At 48.5% G+C, this 26,863-nt stretch overlaps 1 protein-coding gene across 7 annotated transcripts in view; it reads left to right on the plus strand.

The window, feature by feature from the left end:
- The window catches only part of MED15 (mediator complex subunit 15), an 85,641-nt gene that overhangs the window by 8,991 nt on the left and 49,787 nt on the right, over nt 1-26,863 (plus strand). For all 7 annotated transcript variants that reach the window (XM_010330490.3, XM_039462394.2, XM_074390894.1 and 4 more), the window contains exon 2: nt 23,135-23,222. In XM_010330490.3, the coding sequence (XP_010328792.2) occupies nt 23,145-23,222 (78 nt within the window). In that variant the 5' untranslated portion in view covers nt 23,135-23,144. The remainder of the gene's footprint in view (nt 1-23,134; nt 23,223-26,863) is intronic.

Genomic DNA, 26,863 nt, shown 5'->3' on the forward strand with positions numbered 1-26,863 from the left:
AGTTAGCCAGGCATGGTGGTGGGTACCTGTAGTCAGAGCTACTCAGGAGGCTGAGGCAGGAGAATTGCTTGAACCTGGGAGGCAGAGGTTGCAGTGAGCTGAGATTGCACTGCAACCTGGGTGACAGAGCAAGATTCCATCTCAAAGAAATATATATTTTTTTAAATTAGTAGGACGAAGTGGCACATGCCTGTAGTCCCAACCCCTTGGGAGACTGAGGCAGGAGGATCACTTGAATCTTGGAGGCCAGGGCTGTAGTGAGCTGAGATAATGCCACTGTACTCCTGACCTAGGTGATATAGTGAGACCCTGACTCAAAAAAAAAAAAAAGAGGTTTACAACTTTGTGTTGGGTCACGTTCAAATTCTTCCTGGGCCAAAAGTGGCCTGCGGGCTGGCTTGTTACAAATAAATGCTGGCTGGGCATGTTGGCTCATGACTGTAATGTCAGCACTTTGGGAGGCCGAAATGGGTGGATCACTTGCGATCAGGAGTTCCAGACCAACCTGGCCAACATAATGAAACCCCGTCTCTACTAAAAATAGAAAAATTAGGCTGGGCGCGGTGGCTCAAGCCTGTAATCCCAGCACTTTGGGAGGCCGAGGCGGGTGGATCACGAGGTCAAGAGATCGAGACCATCCTGGCCAACATGGTGAAACCCCGTCTCTACTAAAAATACAAAAAAAAATTAGCTGGGCATGGTGGCACGTGCCTGTAATCCCAGCTACTCAAGAGGCTGAGGCAGGAGAATTGCCTGAACCCAGGAGGCGGAGGTTGCGGTGAGCCGAGATCGCGCCATTGCACTCTAGCCTGGGTAACAAGCGCAAAACTCCGTCTCAAAATAAATAAATAAATAAATAAATAAAATAAAATAAAATAAAAATTAGCCGGGTGTGGTGATAGGTGCCTGTATTCTCAGGTACTTGGGAGGCTGAGGCAGGAGAATCGCTTGAACCTGAGAGGCAGAGGTTGCAGTGAGCTGAGACTGTGCCATTGTACTCCAGCCTGGGTGACAGAACAACAACACTCTGTCTCAAAAAAAAAAAAAAAAATTATTAGCCAGGCATAGCAGTGTGCACCTGAAGTCCCAGCTATTTGGGAGTCCGAGGCAGGAGAATTGCTTGAAGCTGGGAGGTGAAGATTGCAGTGAATCAATCATGCCACTTTGCTCTAGCCGGGCAACAGAGCGAGACTCCGTCTCTAAAAAATAAATAAAATAAATAAGTAAATAAATAAATGGTTGCTGAACCACAACAGGACAAGACAGGCAAACCACTTTTTTTTTTTTTCTTTTTTGAGATGGAGTTTCACTCTTGTTGTCCAGGCTGGAGTGCAATGGCATGATCTTGGTTCACTGCAACCTCTGTCTCCCAGGTTCAAGTGATTCTCCTGCCTCAGCCTTCCAAGCAGTTGGCCTTAGGCCCAGCTAATCTTTTGTGTTTTTTGTAGAGACGGGGTTTCACCATGTTGGCTAGGCTGGTCTCGAACTCCTGACCTCAGGTGATCCACCCGCCTCGGCCTCCCAAAGTGCTGGGATTACAGGCATGAGCCACCATGCCCGGCCCAAACCATCTTTTAATTTTGGAAAGAGAGGTTGCAGGCTTTTGGGAACAGGGGAGCGAGAGGAGCAGCTCAAAGTTAAGCCAAATGCAGGGGAGAACCGGTAGAGGGGCCTGATGCTGGTGACTCCTTTATAACTTTAGCAGTTCCCCATGGGTCATTGGACCCTAATAGCAGAGGAAGAGCCAGCCAGCAAGCCTCTTGATCTTTGGCCTCTGACAGCCAGTATCCCCCAGACCTTAGCCTCCAGCCCCAACGACTCCCTTTTGTAAGTGGCCCCATGTGCCTACGACATCTGCAGGCCCTGACATTCATCCTGACCAGAGGTCTTCCAGCTGTTACTGCTATTTGTGATGCTGTGGCTGTGGCCAGTCAAGGACCCATGCTAGGCATCCTGAGGTAGGAAGGACCATGACTACATGATTATCTCCCTGCAACTGTCATGGCAGAGCTGTGGGGGGCTAGCCCCCTTTAAAGCATTCCTTGGGACAATAATTTCTTTTTTTTTTTTTTTTTTTTTTTGAGACGGAGTTTCGCTCTTGTTACCCAGGCTGGAGTGCAATGGCGCGATCTCGGCTCACCGCAACCTCCGCCTCCTGGGCTCAGGCAATTCTCCTGCCTCAGCCTCCTAAGTAGCTGGGATTACAGGCATGCACCACCACGCCCAGCTAGTTTTTTTGTATTTTTAGTAGAGACGGGGTTTCACCATGTTGACCAGGATGGTCTCGATCTTTCGACCTCGTGATCCACCCGCCTCGGCCTCCCAAAGTGCTGGGATTACAGGCTTGAGCCACCGCGCCCGGCCAATAATTTCTATTAAATACCTGGAGGGAAAACATTTTAAGGCATTTTAATGAATTTTTTAAAATTCAAAATGAAAAATTTAAATCATAAAACCAAGTAGAATAAAGACCCCTATGTCCATATACCCACCAGTCTGCCTCAATGATATCAACTCTTGTCTTATGTACTTGACCTCCACACAGTTATTATTAGTTTTTGAGATAAGGTCTTGCCTGTTGCCCAGGCTGATGTGCAGCATTACGATCATAGCTCACTGCAGCCTCCAACTCCTGGGCTTAAGTGATCTTCCTGCCTTAGCTTCCTAAGTAGCTGGGACTACTGGTGGGCACCACCACGCCTAGCTAATTTTCTTCTTATTATTATTTTTTGGTAGAGACTGGGTCTTGGTTTGTTGCCCAGGCTGGTCTTGAACTCCTGACCTCAAGTGATCCTTCTGCCTTTGCCTCCCAAAGTGTTGGATTATAGGCATGAGCCATTATGCCTGGCCCTCCTCAGTTATTTCAATGCCCAGAGTATTTTAGTGGCTGCGTACTGTCTGTGGATTCTGTTCTCCGTCCTGATCCTTCCTGTAGTGTCTGCACCTGCCTGCTAGTTCATTGACCTGTGTGTTCCATCATACCAAGCTGGCTGTGGATCCTCAATAACAGTTTTTGCTCCCTGCTCTGCGTCCAGTTTTATGCCCTGCGTCTAGTTTTATGCCCTGCCTAAAAGACCGTTCCTTCCCGTGGCTGAGTAGTGCAGCCCTTCTCCAAGGAGACTAGGCCTTCTGCTGTCCCCACCTCCCTGCTCTTCTCACAGTCTTGGTGAGGAGTTTCCAGGTTGCACTTGGGTGGTTTCAAGGCTTATCTCCTCCTAGTCTGAACTCCTCAGGAAAGAAACTTGAATCTGCCATTTCCTGCCTCTCAGGAGTGCTGTAGCAGGGGGATTCCTGGGTCTGTCCAGTGACGGTTTCCTGAGCACTGCTGTAAATGCATTCATCTACTCTGGTGATAGGGGCTGTCTTGAGAGGACATTCACTTCAGGTAGAGATGGCAGAAACACCACAGAAGATTGAGGCAACCAGCCGGCTCAGCTTGGTGGGACTAAAATTAGATTTTTTTTTTCTGGAAGGCCTTTTGGCAATACTATTTATACTAGTACTTTAAAATGTCCATTTCCTTTAAGGTCACAATCAGGAGAGTGTTCAAAGCCTAATGAGGATGCTCATTGCTACATCATCATCTCAAGAGTGGAATGCATGAAACAGACCAGCAGTGGGAGCTTGGTTAGAGTTGTAGCTGCAGGTGATGGGTTCTGTGCTGCTGTCGACATTGACATTGATGTGAGAGACTGCCATAATGCGTCAACATGACAAGCACTAGTTACAAAGCAGGATGCGTGGTACAGGCTGAGTTTTGTTAAACAGATGACTTTAAGTAGTATGAATGGTTTTATTTTATTCTATTATTTATTTTTTTTTTTTTGAGATGGAGTCTCTCTCTGTTGCCCAGGCTGGCATGCAGTAGAGCAATCTTGTCTTATTGCAGCTTCCACTCCCCAGGTTCAAGTGATTCTCCGCCTCAGCCTCCCGAGTAGCTGGGATTACAGGTGGGCGCCATGCCCATGCCACCATACCTGGCTTATTTTATGTTTTTAGTAGAGACAGTGTTTCACTATGTTGGCCAGGCCAGTCTTGAACTCCTGGCCCCAAGTGATCTGCCCGTCTCAGCCTCCCAAAGTGCTGGGATTATAGGCATGACCCATCATGCCCAGCCATGATTTTAATTTTCTTTGTAATTTTCACTACATGTATACCTGTGTGTATTTTTGTCAAGAATGAATACATATTCCTTTTGTCATCAGAAATCTTTAAATAGGGTGGACCTGTCTGTAAGTGAGGTGGCCATAGCTAGCCATCTGAGGTGAAAAGTTACTGTGTGCTCTGTATTGAGGAAAGTTGCCCTCCCTCACCTGGGCCCTCAGTGCCAGACCAGAATTGCCAGGACAGTTCCATCTTTTTCATCCCTGCAAGGGAGCTTGAGGCCCTTTCCCTCTCAGTTTGTCACTGTCCTTCCGAGTAACCTTCCTTCATGTTGGCACAGAGCTTTGTGCCATACCGTGCCCTGGCTGGATGCTGTAGTAGCTTGCTCTCCCTCTGTCTGTGTGACCCTCTTCCCTGGTGAAGCTTTGACCTTGACTTCATCCCCTCCAGATGACCCCTGATGGCCAGCTCAGCCCCTGGTGGTTCCAAAGCCCTCATTGAGTGCATCCTGACATGAACTGAACAGATTATTTTTTGCCTTGCCAATAGCACTAGAAATTCCTTGAGTGTGGGACCTGGATGCATAGCTCTATATTGTCTCTTGCAGTTCTTAGCGCAGTATCTTGGCCTAGATGAAGTACATAATAATTATATGTAGGGTTGTGGAAAGCAGTGCTGGCTTTAATTAAAGTCGGCCATGGTTTTGGCCATCACTGCTGCCTAAACCCTGAACTTCTCATTTTGAGCTTCTTTTTTTCCCTTCACAGTTTGTGACGGTTGATTTTCTTTCTTTCTTTTTGAAACATTTATTTATTTGACAGGGTCTCACTCTGTCACTCAGGCTGGAGTGCAGTGGCATGACCTGGACTCACTGCAGCCTCGGCTTACTGCAACGTTCACCTTCCGAGTTCAAGAGATTCTCGAGCTTCAGCCTCCTGAGTAGCTGGGATTACTGGCTTGTGCCACCACACCTGGCTAAGTTTTGTATTTTTATTAGAGATGGGGTTTCACCATGTTGACCAAGCTGGTCTCAAACTTCTGACCTCAGGTAATCTGCCTGCCTCGGCCTCCCAAAGTGGTGGGATTACAGGCATGAGTCACTATGCCTGGCCTGAACTTTTTATTTTGAGACTATTTCAAAAGTACAGAGAGTTGCAAGGACAGTAAAAGCACTCAGGCAACCCCTTCCCTGGGATTCACCAGCTCGTTCTCAGTTACTCCATTTTCCCATACTCCCTGGGGGCCTTCTCCTTCTGGACTCTGTTTCCTTTTATTCGTTTCTGTCTTTTTAATTTGATCTTTTTTTTTTTTAACTAGCCCTTTTGTTTGGCAGGATTTGTTCCCTCTTTTTTTTTTTTTGAGACAGAGTTTCACTCTTGTTACCCAGGCTGGAGTGCAATGGCGCGATCTCGGCTCACCGCAACCTCCGCCTCCTGGGTTCAGGCAATTCTCCTGCCTCAGCCTCCCGAGTAGCTGGGATTACAGGCACGTGCCACCATGCCCAGCTAATTTTTTGTATTTTTAGTAGAGACGGGGTTTCACTATGTTGACCGGGATAGTCTCGATCTCTTGATGTCGTGATCCACCCGCCTCGGCCTCCCAAAGTGCTGGGATTACAGGCTTGAGCCTCCGCGCCCGGCCGATTTGTTCCCTTTTAACCCTTGGCCCCAGCAGCTTCTCTGAGCTCTGTGCCTATGGATCTGGGCAAGGGGGGCTCACGTAAGAGTGAAGTGTGAGCTGGAGGGTTGAAAGGGCCCAAGTGAGGGACATCTGGGCCAAAGACAGGGGACCAGCAAGGCCCCACCCCTGGAGCTTCTGTTCTTCCCAGACTACATACCCCTTGCTCCTTCCTATGTTGGTGGGCTCTGGAGGCTGGGTGAAGGCAGGGCTTATAGGTTAAAAAATGACTCATCCCACATCCCCACTGCCCTTTACTTCTGCTCTTTGCTGTTTCCAAGCTTCCTTTCTGTCCTCCTCGTCAGACATGACCTTTGAGGAAGTGATCTGGCTGCCCTGTGTTAGATAGAGCCCCTGGTGTGAAATAGAACTCAGGGTTTGTCCTCAGAAGCCCTGATGGGTCACCATAGGTCCTGCCAGTGCTGTCAGTCTGCTTTGATTCATGTGAGGGAGAAGTCCCTGCCAAGTGCTCTGTAGTAGGCATTCAGACCAACCAAGGGACAGAGCAGGGTCCTGAGGTGCAGGGCTCAGAGCTCTACCTTATTTCACGGGGTATTTACATTGAGATATAATATCTATCACAGTGAACGACACATATACCTCCAATCTTGAGTGTGCCACCAGAGGACTGTTCACACTCCCCAGATCTGTACCCAGCCAGGGCAAACTGTGCACCACTCTTCTGACTTTCATGGCCAGGGAGACATTTGGAATCCTGTGCACTCACACTCTGTGCCATTTTTTTTTTTTTTTTTTTCTTTTTTGAGACAGGGTCTTGCCCTGTTGCCCAGGGTAGAGTGCAGTGGTACAGTCTTGGCTCAGTGTAGTCTCGACCTCCTGGGCTCAACTAATCTTCCCACCTCAGCCTCCCAAGTAGCTAGTACTGCAGATGCTCACCACCACGCCCTGCTAATTTTCGTTTTTTGTAGAGATGGGGTTTTGCCATATTGCCCAGGCTGGTCTTGAACTCCTGAGGTCAAGCAATCCACCTGCTTCAGCCTCCCAGAATGCTGGGATTACGGGCATGAACCATCATGCCCGGCCTCTGTGTAGTTGTTGTTGTGTATCGTATGAAGTTTATCCTCACAGGCAGCAGTTGTTCTTTTTTTTTTTTTTTTTTTTTTTTTTGAGAGGGAGTCTCACTTTCTCACCTAGGCTGGAGTGCAGTGGCTCGATCCCAGCTCATTGCAACCTCTGCCTCTGGGGTTCAACTGATTCTCCTGCCTCAGTCTCCAGATTAGCTGGGACTACAGACATACACCACCATGCCTGGCTAATTTTTGTATTTTTAGTAGAGACTGGGTTTTTCCATGTGGCCAGGCTGGTCTTAAACTCCTGACTTCAGGTGATCCACCTACCTCGGCCTCCCAAAGTACTGGGATTACAGGTGTGAGCCACCGTGTTCAGCCTGTTCTTGTTTATGACATGGATTGTTCCATGCAGGACTCTGTTCCGGATTACTTTTTTGTTTTGTGCTTAATAAACTTTGGGGTTAGTTCCAGGTGTTGGCTACATGAAGGCAATGCCAGGAATGGCTTTGGTCATGTCTTCTGGTAAAAATAGGCACTTAATTCCCTGGCCTGTGCACCTAGAAGTTAAACAGAGGGCTGAGTCAGGGGATGTGTCTCTTAGTGTATTCTGCTGAACACTTCCCAAGTGGTACCAGTTTACATTCTCACTGGCAGTGTGAGGGGGTTCCAACTTGGTAGACATCCTTGCTAACACCTGGCATTGTCAAGGAAACTACCTTTATAACAGGCATTCTTGTTGATTTTGAATGCACACTCAAATTTACTGGGTACGGTGACAGTAGGAATGGAAAGGATGATTAAACAAAGAAAAAAGGAATGGAAAAGATGATCTAGGAGGGAGGGAGCCCGTAAGGAAATGAGTGGTAGGATTTGGTGATTCCATGTGTGTATGCTCGTTTCCGTGTGTATGCATATACGAGCTTGCAGGAGGAAGGAAGGAGGTAGACACTGGTATGCACTCCACCAGTTCTGCCTCAGCCTCTCTACTAATCTGAGGGCTGGGCGTAAGGTGATGATGTGGGGAGTGGGTGGGGTGAAATTTCCAACAGCCAGTGGGAGATGGGGGAAGCAAACCTGGAAGAGCAGCCTGCTGCAGGAGCAAGTGGGTGGGCCGTCGTGGAGGCTAGATGAAACCCATCTGCCTAGGTGGGATGGCAGAAGGGGCAGAGCAGAGAACCCTAGAGCAGGGCTGTGGTGGGCAGAGCAGATGAGAAGAAAGACTGTGGGATGAGAAGATGGGGGATGTTGGAACCCCATCAGCTTCTAGTCATAGCAACCCCAGTCTTGCCTCTCCCTCCTTCAGGACTTGTGGGTATAGTACTTCATTCCATTCCAGATAACCTTGTAGAGGACTGAAAAACAGGAAGGTGTTTTCAATACTCTCTAATGAGAGCTGGTTGTTACTGACATATTGATGTATATCCACCAGTTCTGTGTGTGCTTATAGCTTAATATGTATGCATTTTAAATATGTAAATGTATATACACATGTAATTTTTTTTTTTTTTTTTTTTTTTTTGAGACGGAGTTTCGTCCTTGTTACCCAGGCTGGAGTGCAATGGCGCGATCTCGGCTCACCGCAACCTCCGCTTCCTGGGGTCAGGCAATTCTCCTGCCTCAGCCTCCTGAGTAGCTGGGATTACAGGCACGTGCCACCATGCCCAGCTAATTTTTTGCACTTTTAGTAGAGACGGGGTTTCACCATGTTGACCAGGATGGTCTCGATCTCTCGACCTCGTGATCCACCCGCCTCGGCTTCCCAAAGTGCTGGGATTACAGGCTTAAGCCACCGCGCCCGGCGTAATTTTTTTTTTTATATGGAGTCTGGAACTGTGCTGGAGTGCAATGGTGCCATCTCGGCTCATTGCAACCTCCGAAGCCTCCCGGGTTCAAGCAGTTCTCCTTCCTCAGCCTCCCAAGTAGCTGGGAACACAGGTGTCTGGCACCATGCCCAGCTAATTTTTTATATTTTTGGTAGATGGGGTTTCACTATGTTGGCCAGGTTAGTTTAAAATTCCTGACCTTGTGATCCTCCCACCTCGGGCTCTCAGTGTGTTAGGATTACAGGTGTGAGCTACTGCGCCCGGCCATACACATGTATTTTTAAAGGGAAGCTAAGCTGTGACTGTGAGTTCAGTTTTAAGTTACAGGTTTCCCACAGCTGAGGTTGTGTTCTCTTCCCAGATGGAGTCTGGCTGGGACCTGCATGCTCACATCCCAGGTTCACATGAGGTGTGGATCATTTACAGTCATTCCACAGGCTTGAGAAGCATTTGACTTCCTTTTTTTTTTTTTTTTTTAAAGTTCATTATGGACTTTTTCAAGTGTTCCCAGAAGTAGAGATAATAGAAAAATGGTCTCCCAAGTACTTTGAGAGTTAGCAACATATGGCCAGTGTTGCTTCACCCACCCTTCCTCACCCCCTCCTGGACTATTTTAAATCACATCTCAGACACCAGATGATTTCAACTATGAGTACTTGAGTGCAGATCTCTAAAAGATCGAGCTTCCCCACTTCTACCAAATACCACAGAGACATGTGAGATCAGCACTTGGGTTGGTGGATCTCATGCTTGTCACATGCTTGCCTGGTGGTGAGTGCGACACTTTCAGGCTAGACCTGGGGGAGCCCTGGGCCAGCACCAGGACAGAGATCTCGAGGCCTTTCCAGCTCTGCTGGTTCTTTTTTTTTTTTTTTTGAGGCAAGTCTCGCTTTGTCACCAGGCTGGAGTGCCGTGGTTCAATCTTGGCTCACTGCAACCTCTGCCTCCTGGGTTCAAGTGATTCTCCTGCCTCAGCCTCCTGGGTAGGTGGGACTACAGGCATGTACCACCATACCCAGCTAAGTTTTGTATTTTTAGTAGAGACAGGGTTTCACTATGTTGGCCAGGGTGGTCTCGATCTCTTGACCTTGTGATCTGCCCACCTTGGCCTCCCAAAGTGCTGGGATTACAGGTGTGAACCACTGCGCCCGGCCCCTCTGCTGGTTCTTTAAAAGTCGAACCAACAGACTGGAGTACATGAAGGAAGCTCGTGTATTCTGAAGTAGCTAAGACAACAGCACACAGTTTGAAGGGCAGCAGGCTTTTCTGCAGGTTCTTTCATTGATCTTGTTTACTGGGAGTTGAGAGATCTTGAGAATAGAGGTAAGAAAGCGTCATCAAGCAGCCCAGAGGGGTGTAGAGTGTTTCAAGTCTCCTTTATTGGTATGATTTGAGATTTTCTTTCTGTAAGATCAAAATACCCATTCCTACATGTGGGTGGAGAGTTAAATTCTGAAGTCTATATTTTTATCTTGTTAAAAAACACTTTTATGTTTCTTTAAAAAAGTCAAAGAACCAGAATGCAGAAGTTTCAGTAAAGGAAAAGTTGCAGTTGCAAATGTACTCCCAGCTACCTGAGAGATGGAGGGTCCAGGTATTTGCTTTGCTTACATTGCTGACTAAACAATCAGTGTCTCATCATTCCTTGCTTAGAGACGAAACCACCTGGGCACTGGGTCAGTAAATTGGCTGCAGGATTGGATGAAGTCCAAGGGCAGTGTGGGATGCCTTTCTCTAGCTGTCTAGTGACCTAGTGAAGGTCAGAAGGCTGGATGAGAGCAAGCCCTGCACTGGTAGAGGACAGGGAAGGGGCTTTTCTGGCTGGGAGTGTGGTGAGGCATTTGACCTGCAGCCAGAAGGCACCCCTCAGGTTTGTGGGGTGGGAGTGGGGGTGGGGGTGGGAGGAACTGCTTTGCCTGTGCTGTTGGCCTCACTCACCCTGAGGTCTCTTCCAGCTCCATCTGTACTTTATGGAGACCCTTGCAGAAGGAATATGTGGCAGTTTTTTGAGATGCTTCTGGGGGTTCAAATTGCTAATGGAGGAGAAGCTTCCTGTTCCTGTGTTGACTGAGACAGGAAGGTGGTCTGGGTGCAGTGGCTCACGCCTATAATCCAGCACTTTGGGAGGCCAAGGTGGGAGAATCACTTGATGCCAGGAGTTCAAGACTATCTTGGGCAATGTAGTGAGATCCTGTCTCTATAAAAAATAATTTTAGGCCAGACATGGCGGCTTATTCCTATAATCCCAGCACTTTGGAAGGCCAAGGCGGGTGGATCATGAGGTCAAGAGATCAAGACCATCCTGGCCAACATAATGAAACCCCGTCTCTACTAAAAATACAAAAATTAACTGAGCATGGTGGCATACACCTGTAGTTCCAGCTACTCAGGAAGCTGAGGCAGAAGAATCACTTGAACCCAGGAGGTGGAGGTTGCAGTGAGCCAAGATCACACCACTGCATTCCAGCCTGGTGGCAGAGTGAGACTCCATCTCAAAAAAAAAACCTCAAAAAACAATAAACATTTTTTTAAAAAACATTAGCTCAGCCTATAGTCCCAGCTACTCGGGAGGCTGAGAAGAGAGGATTGCTTAAGCCCAGGAGTTGGAGACCACAGTGAGCTATCATTGCGCCACCACACTCCTTTCTGGGCGGTGGAGAGAGCCTGTCTCAAAAAACAAAAAAATACAAAGGTGAACATGGCCTTTTTTTTTTTTTTTAGGACATAGTTTTGCTCTGTCTCACAGGCGTGGGCCACCACACCCAGCTAATTTTTTTTTTTTTGTATTTTTAGTGGAAATGGAGTTTCACCATGTTGGCCAGGTTGGTTTTGAACTCCTGGCCTTTCAAGTGATCTGCCCACCTCAGCCTCCCAAAGTATTGGAATTACAGATGTGGGCCATTGAGCCCAGCCAAACATATGTGACCTTTTTTTTTTTTGAGACCGAGTTTTGCTCTTGTTGCCCAGACTGGAATGCAAAGGCACAATGTCAGCCCACCACAACCTCTGCCTCCCGAGTTCAAGTGATTCTCTTGCGGCAGCCTCCGTCTCAGCTGGGATTACAGGTGTACACCATCATGCCTGGCCACGTGATCTTTCCTTCCTTCCTTCCTCCCTCCCTCCTTCCTTCCCTCCTTTCCTTTTCTTTTCTTTCTTTTCTTTTCTTTTCTCTTTCTTTCTTTCTTTCTTTCTTTCTTTCTTTCTTTCCTTCCTTCCTTCCTTCCTTCCTTCCTTTTCTCTTTCTTTCTTTCTTTTCTTTTCTTTTTTTTTTTTTTTTTTGGAGACGGAGTTTCACTCTTGTTACCCAGGCTGGAGTGCAATGGCGCGATCTTGGCTCACCGCAACCTCCACCTCCTGGGTTCAGGCAATTCTCCTGCCTCAGCCTCCTGAGTAGCTGGGATTACAGGCACGTGCCACCATGCCCAGCTCATTTTTTGTATTTTTAGTAGAGACGGGGTTTCACCATGTTGACCAGGATGGTCTTGATCTCTTGACCTCGTGATCCACCCGCCTCGGCCTCCCAAAGTGCTAGGATTACAGGCATAAGCCACCGCGCCCGGCCTCTTTTCTTTCTTTCTTTTTCTTGAGACGGAGGAGTCTTGCCCTGTCACTCAGGCTGGAGTACATTGGTGCGATCTCGGCTTACTGCAACTTCTGCCTCCCAGGTTCAAGCGATTCTCCTGCCTCATCCTCTCCAGCAGCTGGGATTACAGGTGTGCACCGCCATGCCTGGCTAATTTTTTATATAGTTTTACTAGAGACGGGGTTTCACCGTGTTGGCCAGGCTGATCTTGAACTCCTGACTTTGTGATCCACCCACCTTGGCCTCCCAAAGTGCTGGAATTACAGGCGTGAGCCTCTACGCCCGGCTATGACTTTCTTAATAGCTGTGGTTCATTGAGTATTTCCATACTACACTCTTTATGTGCAGTTTGTCATTTAATTTTTTAGTTTTTCTTTTGAGATAGGGTCTTACTCTTCCCCAGGCTGAAGTGCAGTGGTGCGATCTCAGCTCACTGCAACCTCTGCCTCCTGTGCTCAAGCAATCCTCCCACCTCAGCCCCTGTGTTGCTGGGACTACAGGCATGTGCCACTGTGCCTGGCTAATTTTTGTATTTTTAGGAGAGATGGGATTTCACTGTGTTAGTCAGGCTGGTCTCAAACTCCTGACCTCGTGATCTACCCGCCTTTGCCTATCAAAGTGCTGGGACTACAAGCATCAGCCACTGTGCCTGGCCAAGTTTTTTTTTTTTTTTTTTTTTGGTAGAGATGGGGTTTCACTATATTGCCCAGGCTGGTCTTGAACTCCTGGACTCTGGGTGACTTAATTTAATTTTTAATTACTTTGAATTTTGTCAAAATTTAATACACGCATGTAAAAGACGAGAAACTACAATGGTTCCTACTCTGCCAGTTCTCCCCAGAGTTAGCCCCTGCCTTTGCATCTGAGCTTTCTTACAGCATCTACCTCTGATTCCAGGTAATAGGCGCATGCTGCTCTTGTGACTCGCCATTTTACAAATTTTTTGTTGACTTGCTCTGTAGCTGCCTTCCATCGCCATTATCTCTGCTTCCCCTCCCTCATTCTTCCAGTATTTTACTTTCTGCATAAATCAGTAATGAATGTTTACGTTTTCAGCCTACACAAGCGAAATTCAGAGCTGAGCATAGTGGTGTACTGCAATTGCTTGTGTGTGTGTTTTTTTTTCCCTAGGAAAGAATTGCCTTTTGAACACTTGTGTCGTTTTCTGTGTATCTATTCCTCTTCTTCCTTTATTTTCCAGTTGCCTCAGTATCCTCAGGCTCAGTGCTACTGGGCTGTCAATTCCCATTCGAACCCCTCGAGTAATCCACCCACCTTGGCCTCCCAAAGGTGGTGGGCGGTGATCCTCTTGGACCTCCCTTCTGGAACCCTCTGGGCAGTGGCTGCAGGCGTGGTGTGACAGCCCTCAGCATGCTTGTTTGTTGCTTGTCTGTCCAGACTGGGACTGTTGTCCTCCTTTGTCAGGTCCCTTGTTTCCTATATCCATGTCTCATCCTTCGTGATTTATTCCCTTATTCTGCTAGCTTCCTGAGAAGGGACATCTGGGATTTAACTTTCTGGAGACCATGCCAGTTTGGGTGCATCTAGGTTCCTTGGTGGGACATGCTTCCTGGGGGAATTTAAAAGGACGTTCCGTACTACACTGCCCTTGTGCTGGCAATGTGCTTCTTTCTCCTGAGGTGCTGGCTCTGAGCCTCACAGTGACTTGCCTTGATCCCCAAACTCAAGTTCTACTCTACACGGGAAGTTCCTTTGAGTCATTTTAGGGAAATCTCACTCCCTACACTTCCTGTGCTGGAGTGTTTAATGTTCACTCTTTGGGCCTCTAATTTTATTGTTTATCTCCTGTTTTCTATCTCTTTATCTGTTAGTTCTGCTTTCTAAGTGATTTCCTCAATTTCGTCTTTGACCTTTCACTGCTAATATGCTTTTATTTCCAGTAACTCCTTTTTTTCTTTTTTGTAATCTGACTTTTCCCTTTTTATAGCCGCTGTTCCTGTTAAATGGATACAATGTTGTATAGTATCTCTATGTATTATAATAAAATTTACTTTTTTTTTTTTAAGATAAATTTTCACTTTATTGCCCAGGCTGGAATACAGTGATGTGTTCATGGCTCACTGCAGCCTCAGACTCCTGTGCTCAAGTGATCATCCCACCTTAGCCTCCCAAGTAGCTGGGACTGCAAGCACACACCACCACTCCTGGCTGATATTTTTATTTTTTGTGGAGATGAGATCTTGTGATGTTGCCCAGGCTGATCTCAAACTCCTGACCTCAAGTGATCCTCTCACCTCAGCCTCTGAAAGTACTGAGATTACAGGTGTGAACCGTTGCATCTGTCCTAATAAATTCTGCATTTCCTTGTTCTTTCTGAGTTGCTGTTACTTCTAAATTATTCTTTTCTATCAGGGTCTTTATTGGCCATGTTAGGGTGTCTGGCTGCCCTTGGCTGGTTGCTCACTCTAAGAGGGGCCCTCCAAAGCCTAGGGGTCTCTTCCATCACGTGGAGCTTGTCAACTGCGAACTTCACTGAAGGCTCATCTGGCTGCAGGTTCTGAGTCCTTCCTCCAGAGCAGTGGTCCCCAGCCTTTTTGGCACCAGGGGCTGGTTTCACTGAGACAATTTTTCCGCAGACCAGTGGATGGGGCTGGTTTCAGGATGAAATTGGTTCACCTCAGATCATGAGTCATTAGATTCTAATAAGGAATGCACGACCTGGATCCTTCACATGCGCAGTTCACAATGGGGTTTGTGCTCCTATGAGAATCTGATGCCACCACTGATCTCATAAGCGGTGGAGCTCAAGCAGTAATGCTCACTTATCCTCTGTTCACCTGCTGCTGTGAGGCCTGGTTCCTAACAGGCCACGTACCTATACTGGTCTGCAGCCCAGGGGTTGGGAACCCTGCCCTAGAGCATGGTCTTCCAGATACCGGGCTGCAGGTGAAGGCCTGGCTGCCAGCCTGCTGCTCGCTGGGATGGAGGAGGCTGATGGGCCTGTGGGTTTTGGTAGTTAGTGTGCATCTATCTAGTCACTTAGACCAGAGCACAGATGACCACACAGCCCACCTCTCTCAGCATCCTACCCATGCCTTTTCAACTGGGTGTGTTGGCCCCTAGTCCAGTGACTCCATTTAATGCTTTTCCAGAGAGTAAACCTCTTTTGGTCACCTGGTGTGGGAGTAGCTACCCACAGTGTGAAGTTGGGGTATGGGGGAATACAGGGATGGCTTTCACCCTCTGTCCCAAAGCACTTGTTGCATCCCGGCCACAAACTGGCAAAGACCTAGGGCCATCACTGGGTGGGCTCTCCACCTCACTGTCACTTAGGACTCTGATTTCTTGGTCATCTCGCTGTGTACATTACCACTGGGCCATCAGCTTTCCAGCTTCTGAAAGGCTGTTAAGGCCACCATTTCCATTCTCTTTTTTTCTGTGGTTTTAGTCAGGTTTTAGGATAGAAGGGAATTAGATGTTCAGGTTTGGTCTCTCATTCCAACTTGGAGGTTCGTATCTGTTTTATTTTTATTTTTATTTATTTTTGAGACAGAGTCTCACTCTGTTACCCATGCTGGAGTGCAGTGGCGCTATCTCGGCTCACTGCAACCTCTGCCTCCCGGTTCAAGTGATTCTCTTGCCTCAGCTTCCTGTAGCTGGGATTACAGCCATGCACCAGCACCCCCAGCTAATTTTTATATTTATATCTATAGTTTTTTGAGTTTTGCTTTTGTTTCCCAGGCTGGAGTGCAGTGGTGTGATCTCGGCTCACGGCAACCTCTGCTTCTGGGTTCAAGTGATTCTCCTGTCTCAGCCTTTTGAGTAGCTGGGATTACAGGTGCTCACCATCATGCCCAGCTAATTTTTTGTATTTTTAGGAGAGTCAGGGGTTTACCGTATTGGCCAGGCTGGTCTCGAACTCCTGACCTCAAGTGATCTACCCGCCTCCACCTCCAGAATGGTGGGATTACAGGCATGAGCCACCATGCCTGTCCTAAATTTTTTTTTTTTTAATATGGGAAAATCTTTTTTCCTTTATGATGTCTGCTTCTGGTGACATGCTTAGGAAACTATCATTATCCTGATATTGCATAACTCCTTCTGTTGTCTTCTGCTCCTCTATGATTTAGGTTTTTAAACACATAGGGTAAAGGGTCCCACATACAAGCTGTGGGCTCCTGTCCCAGGTGGGCAAGCAGACTGCTCACACAGGCAGCAATTTAACAGGAGGCTTCTTGGATGGGGTGAAGCGGAGCTGCCAAAAATTTATTCTGCTCTATGAGTGTTCACTTGATTGATAGGTGTTGTGTTTCTCAAAATTAGAAGAAATCCATAGAAGTTTCCCTTGAGCAGAGTATAAATCTGTCCCATAAATGGCTGGGAGGAATCGTCCTGCCCCCTGAGGTCAGGAGGGTGAGTCTGTGACCCAGGGAGGAATGTACCTTCCTGCTTTAGACACCAACAGGAGGACAGAGGAGTTGGCTGTCCTGGAAATACCTTCATTCAGCAATGGGAAAGTAGTTAGACCAGGGAAGGGGGCCTGGCAGTGTGGCAGCGGGAACAGTGGTAAAGGGGTTGGGGTCAGGGGAGAGGCCTCGTTGAGAGGGGAGAGGGGCCTTGGTGGTAACCAGAGTGGGTGTGGAAGGGTCAGGGCACAGAGGGGAGCAGAGCGGGGTTGGGGAGGCCAGTTCATGTCTCATCAACATGTCTGCTTTAGTATCCTTCCTGCTGGCTGTGGAGTTGGCCTTAGGGGTACACTGCAGATGACTCAGAGCTTCAGTGGGAGGGTGGCTCTGCCTGAGGGAGCTGTACATGCTCACTGCTCCATCATCTGCTGGGGAGGGGGCAACAGTAACCTCAACACATGGTGGAGGCGTTTTGGGATCCTGTCCTACTGCACATTTGGGCAAGTTGTTGTTGCCTGACTTCTTTCTTTCCTTCTTTTTTTGAGATGGAGTCTTGTTGTGTCTGTAGCCCAGGCTGGAGTGCAGTGTTGCGAACTTGGCTCACTGCAACCTCTGCCTCCATTCAAGCGATTCTCCTGTGCCTCAGCCTCCCAAGTAGCTGGGATTGTAGGCGCCCACCATCACATCTGGCTAATTTTTGTATTTTTTTTTTTTAGTAGAGACAGGGTTTCACTAGGTTGGCCAGGCTGGTCTTGAACTCCTGACTTAAGGTGATCTGCCTGCCTCGACCTCCCAGAGTGCTGGGATTACAGGCATGAGCCCCTGTGCCTGGCCTGCTTGGCTTAGTTCTTTAAGGCATACCTAGCACTTCCTGTATGTCCAGTGCCTTATAATATTAACTGCTGTGATCCTCAGGGCAGTTAATAGACCTGTGAGGTCGGCATTGTCCCCACCCTCTGTGCAAAGGAAGGATAGGGAGGCAATGCCAGGTGGGTTGAGGGCAGACTGGGGCAGCTTGCCTTAGGCCTTGCTGGCCTTAGCAGGCTTTGAGTTTGATGCTCCTTCCCTAGGATGCTCGGTTTGCCACTTTTTTTGCCACTTTATCTTAGTCTCATTCAGATCACAAGGACTGGAACTGGACTCCATTGATAGAGCTTCCCAATTTGGGACAGGAAGGAGGTGAAGAACAATGGGCCCGTGATGGACATTAGCCCTGCAGACTAGGCCAACGGCCTTTCGTCACTGCCTGGCCCTTTCTGTGCACCTTCATCCGGCCACAGCCCCTCAGAGCCTCCTTTATGAAGAGGCCATACTTTCGGGGAGGGAGTGCCTCTCCGCAGACCCGGAGCTGGTGAGTGGCCAGGTTGGAATTTGAGCCCAGGCCCCTCCTCCCCGTCTGCTTCCCACCAGGCCCAGCTGCCTGCCCCAGCACAAGCCTTTCCCCCAGGCGCCCTGGCCTCCACTGCCTGGACGTGGAGGCCTGGTTTCCCTTATGGCTGCCACACTGATTCTCCATTCTGCACATCGTGTCCCATCAAAATGCCTGACAGTACCACTCCTTGTGTTAAAAGGAGCCAGTTATTTTGCCTGGCAGTGATGACTGCCTGCTGAACACAAAAGTGGATGCCGTGGTCTCCGCTCTCAGGGTGTTCATAGTATAGTGGGGCTGGCACACAGGAACCAGAAATTCCTCCAGGAGGTGCCACAGACATGGGTGAGGCGGATACAGGGTTTCTGTGCAGCAGATGGCAGGGTTGCCTGGATGGGAGCAGGATGGGAGGCCCTAACAGACCTGATGGGATTGTCAGACAATGTGCAAGGCAGCAGGTCGTTGCCCCGAGGTCCTGGGGAGAGTGTGTCAGGGAGGCGCAGAGCAGGTGCCTCAGCAGCTCCTGGACAGGCTGCCTGCCCTGCTGGTGAGGAACGAGGCTCGAAGCAAGCAGGGGTATAGCCCTGGTTGCTTCCCACACTCACTGGCAGTAGCTCACTGGCAGTCATGTGACCTGGGGAGCTGGTGAGGGCATGGGGGTAGGGATGGGAACTGGAGACTGAGACCTGTTGGGAGGAATTACCACAGTTGCAGTGGGAGTTGGGGCAAAGATTTGAACTTGGGGAAATTAGAGGTGGTAGTCAGAAACTGAAGGGACTTCCCAGGGTTTTGGCATGGGCCCTTGGTGCTGGGAGATGAAGACACCAAGAACTTTTCCTGGTGTATTCCTGCTGAATGCTCAGGTAGTGTCAGGCAATGCCATTAAGACACACTGTTCTGGGGACAGTTCTGGACAGTAAGGATATCCTCATTCCCATTGGTGGGGGAGCTCCGAGGGCCTGTAATGATGCATTGGTCTCCTAGGAGTCTTCAGTCTAAAGTAGGTACCAGTTGAACCTTGACTGGGTACATAGACATAGTTATGGCAACCAGCTAGACCGTGGCCCAAGACAGAGCATTGGAGCCCAGGTCACAGCAAGGGACTGTGTGCTCTAAGCAGGTGACTGACAGTCCTTTTGTTCAGAGGTTTGGTTGACTGCAACCAGGGAGTAGCCCCCAGCCCCCTTCCTCAGCTAGTGTGAGCACCACCCAGGCAGCCTTGGATTCTTTGGCGGCCACTTCATAGGCCCATACTGTTTGTGAGCCTTTCGCTTATGTTGGATGAGACTGGCAGGCTAGTCACCCTTGTAAGCTGACACCAGTCTGCTCCCTGCCCTCCCCTGGCTGGACAGGCCCTCGTCTTCCAGGCTTGCTTATGTGGGAGCAGAGCTCACCATGACAGGTTGGTTATCTGTTTTTTTGTTGGAAGCTGTACTCCTTGCTCCGTGTTTGGGACTGTCTCCTTGTACTGTTGTTTCCCTTCGTATGACAGTGGCTTGAAGGGTTTTGTTTTTAGGAGACAGAGACTGAGGAGTGGCCTGTCAGGTCTGGCTGCTCAAGAGGGCATTCTGAGGATGGCAGCAGAGCCCGGCTCAGGGAGATCAGAAGGGGGCTTTGGGAGCAGCTGGTGCTGTTCTGAAGCTGGGCCTGAGTGCTGCCTACAGCCTCCTGTAGCAGGCATTGTTAGGTCTGAGGGAGGAAGAAAGGGAGTCCACCTCAGCACGAGTGTGAAATGGGTGCCCTTGTGGAGTCAGTGCCCAGGCAGGAGATGCCTTTGAAAAGTGCCAGGCCAGCTGGAGAGGAAATGGCAGACATCTGTGGGGAAGTATGGGGGATTAGCTGCAGGGTGCTTGGGTTCTTTTTCACTTTGTCTCTGTTTTGTGGCACATGATCTTCAAACTAGAAACAGGAGCAAAGACTTTTTCAAAAATATGGTTCACAGAACTGAAAACTGCACAAGATGTCTGTTAGCAGCCACCAAACCTGCTGGGCCTTCCTGGGTGGATGCTATGAAGGGGACATGGGAATGACATGGCACAGTGCTGCTGTTTAGAGCCCCAGCCTTGCCAGAGAAGCACCTTGCTCCTTGGCCCCACTCTGACCCTCTGAAGCTCATGTGGAACTGGACGTTTACCCCAACTTGGTTTCCTGGTGTTGGCTTGTTAGGACTTGACTATTTCTGGCCTCCAGCTTGGTCCATACTCCTTAGGCTCTAAATCACTGACAGTTGGTGCCCAGAGTGTCCACATCATCTGTGATGTTACCCAGGACAGGACAGGGCTTATCTGCTAGCACATCCCCTGGCGTATGGTGCCACCCTGCCTTCGGCTCATCAAGTACCTTTGTTCAGCCTGGTCATCCCACCACCTCAAAGCTGTTGCACTAAGCTATGTTTCTAGATCTTGTCTCTCTGACTGTGTGCCAGGTGTCTGCTGCACCAAGACAGTGTCTGTCTGGGTCCTGCCAGTTGGCTGACACTCTCGAAAATGGCCAGTAGTAGCTCAAAAGGACTGCTTTTGTATTAAGCATGGCTTTGCCCCCAGTTATTGCTGCTGTTGGGCACAGAGCCCATCCATATAACTGAGTGTCACTCCCAGACTTTTCTGCCCGCCTCTTCCTCTCTGACTCCTGGCCATATCTGCCACCCTCAGCCTCCCTACTCCTCACACAGCCAGCCTCCAGGCCGTCCTGCTTGGCCTGCAAGTGCTCCCCTGCTATTTCTGCTGCTTTCCCCTGTGTCTCCCTATTGATCCCAGTGCTTTGGGAGGCCAAGGTGGGAGGATCATTTAAGGCCAGGAGTTTGAGGCCAGCCTGGGCAACAAAGCAAGACCCTATCTCTACCAAAAAAGTAAAAAATAAATTAGCCATGTGTGGCACATGCCTGTAGTTCCAGTTATTTGGGAGGCTGAGATGGGAGGATACTTGAGTCCAGAAGTTTGAAGCTGCAGTGAGCTGTGTTTATGCCACTGTGCTGTACCTGTGACAGAGCGAAAATTTGTCTCAAAAACAAAAGAAAAAAAAGGAAGGTGGGAAGAACAGGTATGCTCTTGAAGAGGAGGGGCACAGGTGAGGCAACCTTCAGAAAATAGGCCTGTATAGCCACTTCTATCATAAATGCTCACTGACTTCTTGGAGCCTAGCAGCTGTCATCTCAGCCGCTGTGTGCTAGCCTCAGAGCATGTGCACGGGGTCCTCCCAGCCCACCCATTCCTTTCTTCCCCAGGACTCTCACCCTGCACTGTGCGTGAGCTGGTTCTCGTTATCCTCCTGAATTGTTAACTCTTATCTTTTGTGGCCCTGGTGACCTTTCCCCTTAGTTATCTGCTCCACCCTGGATATCTTGTGAGAGGAACCCCTTACTGCCTTCTAGCCTCAGTTCAGGCTTCAGGAAGCAGACAGTAAGTTAGGAACTCCAAGCAAGAGTGTTTTTTTTGTTTTTTTTTGTTTTTTTTTTTGTTTTTTTTTTTGAGACGTAATCTCATTCTGTTGCCCAGGCTGGAGTGCAATGGTGCCATCTTGGCTCACTGCAATCTCCACCTCCCAGGTTCAAGCAATTCTCCTGCCTCAGTCTCTCGAATAGCTGGGACCACAGGTGCCCACCACCACCCCCGACTAATTTTTGTGTTTTTAGTAGAGAAGATGCTTTACCATGTTAGCCAGGCTGGTCTCAAACTCCTGACCTCAGGTGATCCACCCCCCTCAGCCTCCCAGAGTGCTGGGATTATAAGCATGAGCTACCACACACGGCCCAAGAGTGTTCTTTTTGTTGTGGTTTGTTTTTTTGGGACAGAGTTTCACTCATGTCGCCCAGGCTGGAGTACAGTGTCGCAATCTCAGCTCACTGCAACCTCCACCTCCCGGGTTCAAGTGATTCTCCTGACTCAGCCTCCTGAGTAGCTGGGATTACAGGTGCCTGCCACTACGCCTGGCTAAGTTTTGTATACTTTTTATTGGAGACTGGGTTTCACCATATTGGCCAGGCTGGTCTCAAATTCCTGACCTCAAGTGGTCTGCCCGCCTCAGCCTCCCAAAGTGTTGGGATTAGGGGCATGAGCCACTGCATAGGGCTCAAGAGCGCTTTTTGGATCTAGCAAGGTGATAGGTCAATGTCATTTTGTTTTCCTTTTTACATAAAGACAGTTGTGTGGACCTCTTCAGCATTAAGCTTCCTTTTTGTGATGGCTTTAAGAATCACATATTTGCTGCAGCCTCATCGCGCACATTCCTTCAGTTTCCTGAGATTGGCTTGTTGCTGTTTGGAGTGGTCAGAATGCTTTCTAGCTCGAGCTGGACTGGGCCTATTCAATTAACCTAGAGGAAAGACCCCAGAGCCCTGACATGCTTGCTTGTTTCTTTATCAGCAAGCCCATTGTGGGAGGCCAGGCAAGGAAGAGACCCATCCCACTGGGAAGAGCAGACCAGGACAGCCTGCCCCTGGGAGCCACAGGCCAGGCCTTTCTAACAGATGCACATTTGTTCTTGTCTTTCCGTGTGTGAGTGTGGCGGGTAGGGGGAGCAGTGTGATGAAAAAACCCTTCACAGATTCTATCTCTTAGTAGAAAATTGTTCGTAAATGGGTCTTTAAAGATATTTTTCACATTTATTTGGTCTTTCTCTTCTTGTTTCTAGCTAGAAGTTGTCAAAGTTGGGGCTTGTCTCTGATCTCACATGTAGGACCTGCATTGTCTCACACAGGGACAGACCCTTGCTTTGGGAGGGACTGAGAGATGACTTCATGTGACCCCCTTCATTTTACAGGGGAGAAATTGAATCTGGAACCAGGGTCCTACCGTGGTCCTACCACTCAGAGAGCAGGAAATAGAGGCCAGCTGGCCACCCAGTAGTCTAATGCGTACTTGATCCTGAACTTGTTGTGAGTCATCCCTAGGGGCTGGCCCCCTACCCTTTCCTGTCAGGGCTCTCTCTTAGCTTCATGGTGACCACCTTTCCTGTCCCTTTTTTCTGATCACCTGCTCACTTTCTCCCTCCCCCAGTGGCCTATTGTTGCTTTCTGTTGAGTGCCCCTTCCTTCATGCCTCTCCTGAACCTCAGCCAGGCTGGTGTGCTGGGGACAGCACCTTGTCACCAGGGATAGCGGCTATGAAGGGCCTGTTGGCCAGGGCCCCGCAGCGGTGGACTCACTGGTGTGTGCAAACGTCTCTTCTCCTTTTGTGTTTCAGCGAGGATGCCATGAGGAAAGCTGGCGTGGCACACAGTAAATCCAGCAAGGAAATGGAGAGCCATGTGTTCCTGAAGGCCAAGACCCGGGTAAGGCCCTAGTGAGTGGAGCCCCTCTGGCAGAGAAGCTTGGAGAGGAGAGTGTCACAGACTCTGGAACCCCTCTGTGGGGTGTCCTAGGGAGTAGGAGTGGGATGGTTGCTCATTGATTGATCACAGGCACAGTTGGCTTTGCCTGCAGCAGTCTGGGTCCTCCTGTATGTCCATGGTACAGGGAGGGCACTTGGGATGCAGGCTCAACCTCTGGCCCCAGACTGCACTGCCGGCACCTTCCATCTATGGTGAGCCCCCATGAATCCTAGTGGGAGCTTGCCCAGGCCCCCAGCTGCTCCTGTTGAAAAGATCAGTGCCATGAGCAAGAACCTGGTTTGTCCTCAGTCCCTCCTAGGGGTCCTTACCTAAGCCCCACAAGGCCCTGAGGCCTTGGCCCAGAAGCATTCCTGTCCCCTTTTGCTAAGTGAAGAAGGTGATGTTTATCTAGAAGAACTTGTCTCAGGTGGAGTGGAGGAGGATTTCCACTACATGGGCTGTCTCCCTGGGCCGGACACTGCACTGAGGGCTTTATGTGACCACCTCCCTCCATCTTTGTGTGCTCTCTGGGACAGAACCGTTTTACTAGAAATGAACAAAACACATATGCACTTGTGTGCACGTATGTGTGCAAGGCAGAGCTGCAAGAGCACAGGCACTGAGGTGGGGTAGAGTGGGCTCTGTATTATGAATACGTGTGAGAAGCTTTTTCTTTTTCTTTAAAAGCTTTATACAATTCACCCTTTAAGGTTTACATTTCAGTGATCTTTAGGATGTTCAGAGTTGTGCGGCCATCACCAAAATCTAATTTTGGAACAGAAATAAATAAATAAAAAGAGGTGTGGCTTCACCATGTTGCCAAGGCTGTTTTCAAACTGCCGGCCTCATGCAGTCTTCTTGCCGAGGCTTCCCAAAGTGCTGGGGTCACAGGTGTGAGCCACCAAGCCTGGCCTAGTTTTAGAATTTTTGTTTTTTTGAGACTGGGTCTCATTCTGTACCCAGGCTGGAGTGCAGTGGCATGATCTCGGCCCACTGCACCCTCAGCCTCCTCGGCTTAAGCTATCCTCCTTTCTCAGTCTTCTGAGTAGCTGGGACTACAGGTGCATGCCACCACACCCAGCTAATTTAATTTTTTTTGTATGGACGGGGTCCCACTGTGTTGCCCAGGCTGGTCTTGAACTCCTGATCTCAAGTTATCCTCCTGCCTTGGCCTCTCAAAGTGCTGGGATTACAAGTATGAGCCACTGTGTCCAGCTTCAATATTTTTTTTAAAGAAATGTCATACCTGTTAGCAGTCACATTCCCTTTTCCTTTACCCCTCAGCTACCACTTACACTTTCTACTGCTGTAGATTTACCTATTCAGAATTTTCCATATAAATACAGTTGACAATGTATGTTTTATTTTGTAGCTGGCATGTTTCACTTAGCATAATATTTTCAAAGTTCAAGGTCCATGAACTATGTTTGCTATATACTTTTTTCTTTTTTTTTTTTTGGAGATTGAGTATCACTCTTGTCACCCAGGCTGCAGTGCAGTGGTGCGATCTTGGCTCACTGCAACCTCCAAGCAATTCTCCTGCCTCAGCCTCCCTAGTAGCTGGGATTACAGGTGTGTACTACCACGCCTGGCTAGTTTTTGTATTTTTGGGAGAGATTGGGTTTTGCCATGGTTTGGGGTCATGTTGGCCAGGCTGCTCTAGAACTCCTGACCTCAGGTGATCCACCCACCTTGGCCTCCCAAAGTACTGGGATTACAGGCTTGAGCCGCCACGCCTGGCCAACTTTATTCCTTTTTATTGTCAAATATTCCATTTCTGGATGGCCATATCACATTTTTTATAGCCATTCATTAGTTGGTGGACATTTACATTGTTTCTACTTTTTGGTTATTACGAATAAGCAGAACAATAATTTATGTAAAGTTTTTGTGTGGGCTGTGTTTTCATATCTCTTGTGTACACACCTAGGGGTAGAATTTCTGGGTTGTATTGTGCCTGTGTATTTAACCTTTTGAGGAATTGCCAGATATTTCCCAAAGCAACTGCACTATTTTAAATTCTCACCTGCAGCTTAAATGAGGTTCCAATTTCTCCTCATCCTCTCCAGTACTTACTGTTGTTTATTTTAATTGTAGCCATTGCAGTGGGTGTAAAGTGGTGTCTCATTGTTTTGAGTTGCATTTGCCTAGTGACTGATGATGTTGAACATTTTTCATGTGCTTTTTGGCCATTTTGTATATTTTCTTTGGAGTAATGTCTATTCAGATTCTTTGTCCATTTTTAAATTGGGTTGTTAGTCTTTTTATGTTGGGTTGTAATAGTTCTTTATGCGTTTGGATATAAGTCTCTTATTAGATATAAAATTTGCAATTTTTTTTTTTTAAATTGAGACAGAGTTGCTCTGTTGCCCGGGCTGGAGTGCAGTGGCACGATCTTGGCCCACTGCAACCTCTGTCTCCCAGGTTCAAGCGATTCTTCTGACCCAACCTTCCAAATACATGGGATTACAGGTCTGCACCACCACACCTGGCTAATTTTTGTATTTTTTTTAAAGATGAGGTTTCACCATGTTGACCAGGCTGGTCTCTATCTCCTGGCCTCAAACAACCAGCCCTCCTTGACCTTCCAAAGTGCTGGGATTACAGGTGTGAGCCACTGTACCTGGCCTATTTTGGGGGATTTTTAATTTAAAAATTTAACAATATCTGGCCAGGTGCAGTGGCTCACACCTGTAATCCCAGCACTTTTAGGAGGCCAAGGCAGGTGGATTGCTTGAGTCAATTGCTTGAGTGAAACCTGGTCTCACCACGTTAACCAGGCTGTGAACTCCTGATATTAGGCAATCCACTCACTTCAGCTTCCCAAAGTGTTGGGATTACAGGCGTGAGCCACCATGCCCAGCCAACTCTATTTTAAAAAACAAATTAACAATTTTTGGCCAGGCACAGTGGCTTACACCTGTAATCTCAGTACTTTGGGAGGCCAAGGTGGGTGGATCACCTGAGGTTGGGAGTTCAAGACCAGCCTGACCAACATGGAGAAACCCGGTCTCTACTAAAAATACAAAATTAACCAGGCGTGGTGGCACATGCCTGTAATCCCAGCTACTCGGGAGACTGAGGCAGGAGAATTATTTGAACCTGGGAGGCAGAGATTGCAGTGAGCTGAGATTGCACCACTGCATTCCAGCCTGGCAACAAGAGCGAGACTCTGTTGAGACAGAGTCTTGCTGTGTCAGGAGTTCCAGACCAGCCTGACCAATGTGGTAAAACCCCGTCTCTGCTAAAAATACAAAAAGTGGTGGCAGGAGAATTGCTTGAACCTAGGAGGTGGCGGTTGCGGTGAGCCGAGATCATGTCACTGCATTCCAGCTTGGGCAACAAGAGCAAGACTCTGTCTCAAAAAAAAAAGAAAAAGAAAAAAAAAATTGCTCAGTGCAGTGGCTCACGTCTGTAATCTCAGCACTTTGGGAGGCCAATGTGGGTGGATCACAAGGTCAGGAGATCGGGATCATTCTGGCCAACATGATGAAACCCCTTTCCTATTAAAATACAACAAATTGGCCTGGATGTGGTGGCTCACGCCTGTAATCCCAGCACTTTGGGAGGCCGAGGCGGGGGGATCATGAGGTCAAGAGATT

The sequence above is a fragment of the Saimiri boliviensis genome, chromosome 21 (genome assembly GCF_048565385.1).
Source record: "Saimiri boliviensis isolate mSaiBol1 chromosome 21, mSaiBol1.pri, whole genome shotgun sequence".
In the NCBI taxonomy this organism is placed as follows: domain Eukaryota; kingdom Metazoa; phylum Chordata; class Mammalia; order Primates; family Cebidae; genus Saimiri; species Saimiri boliviensis.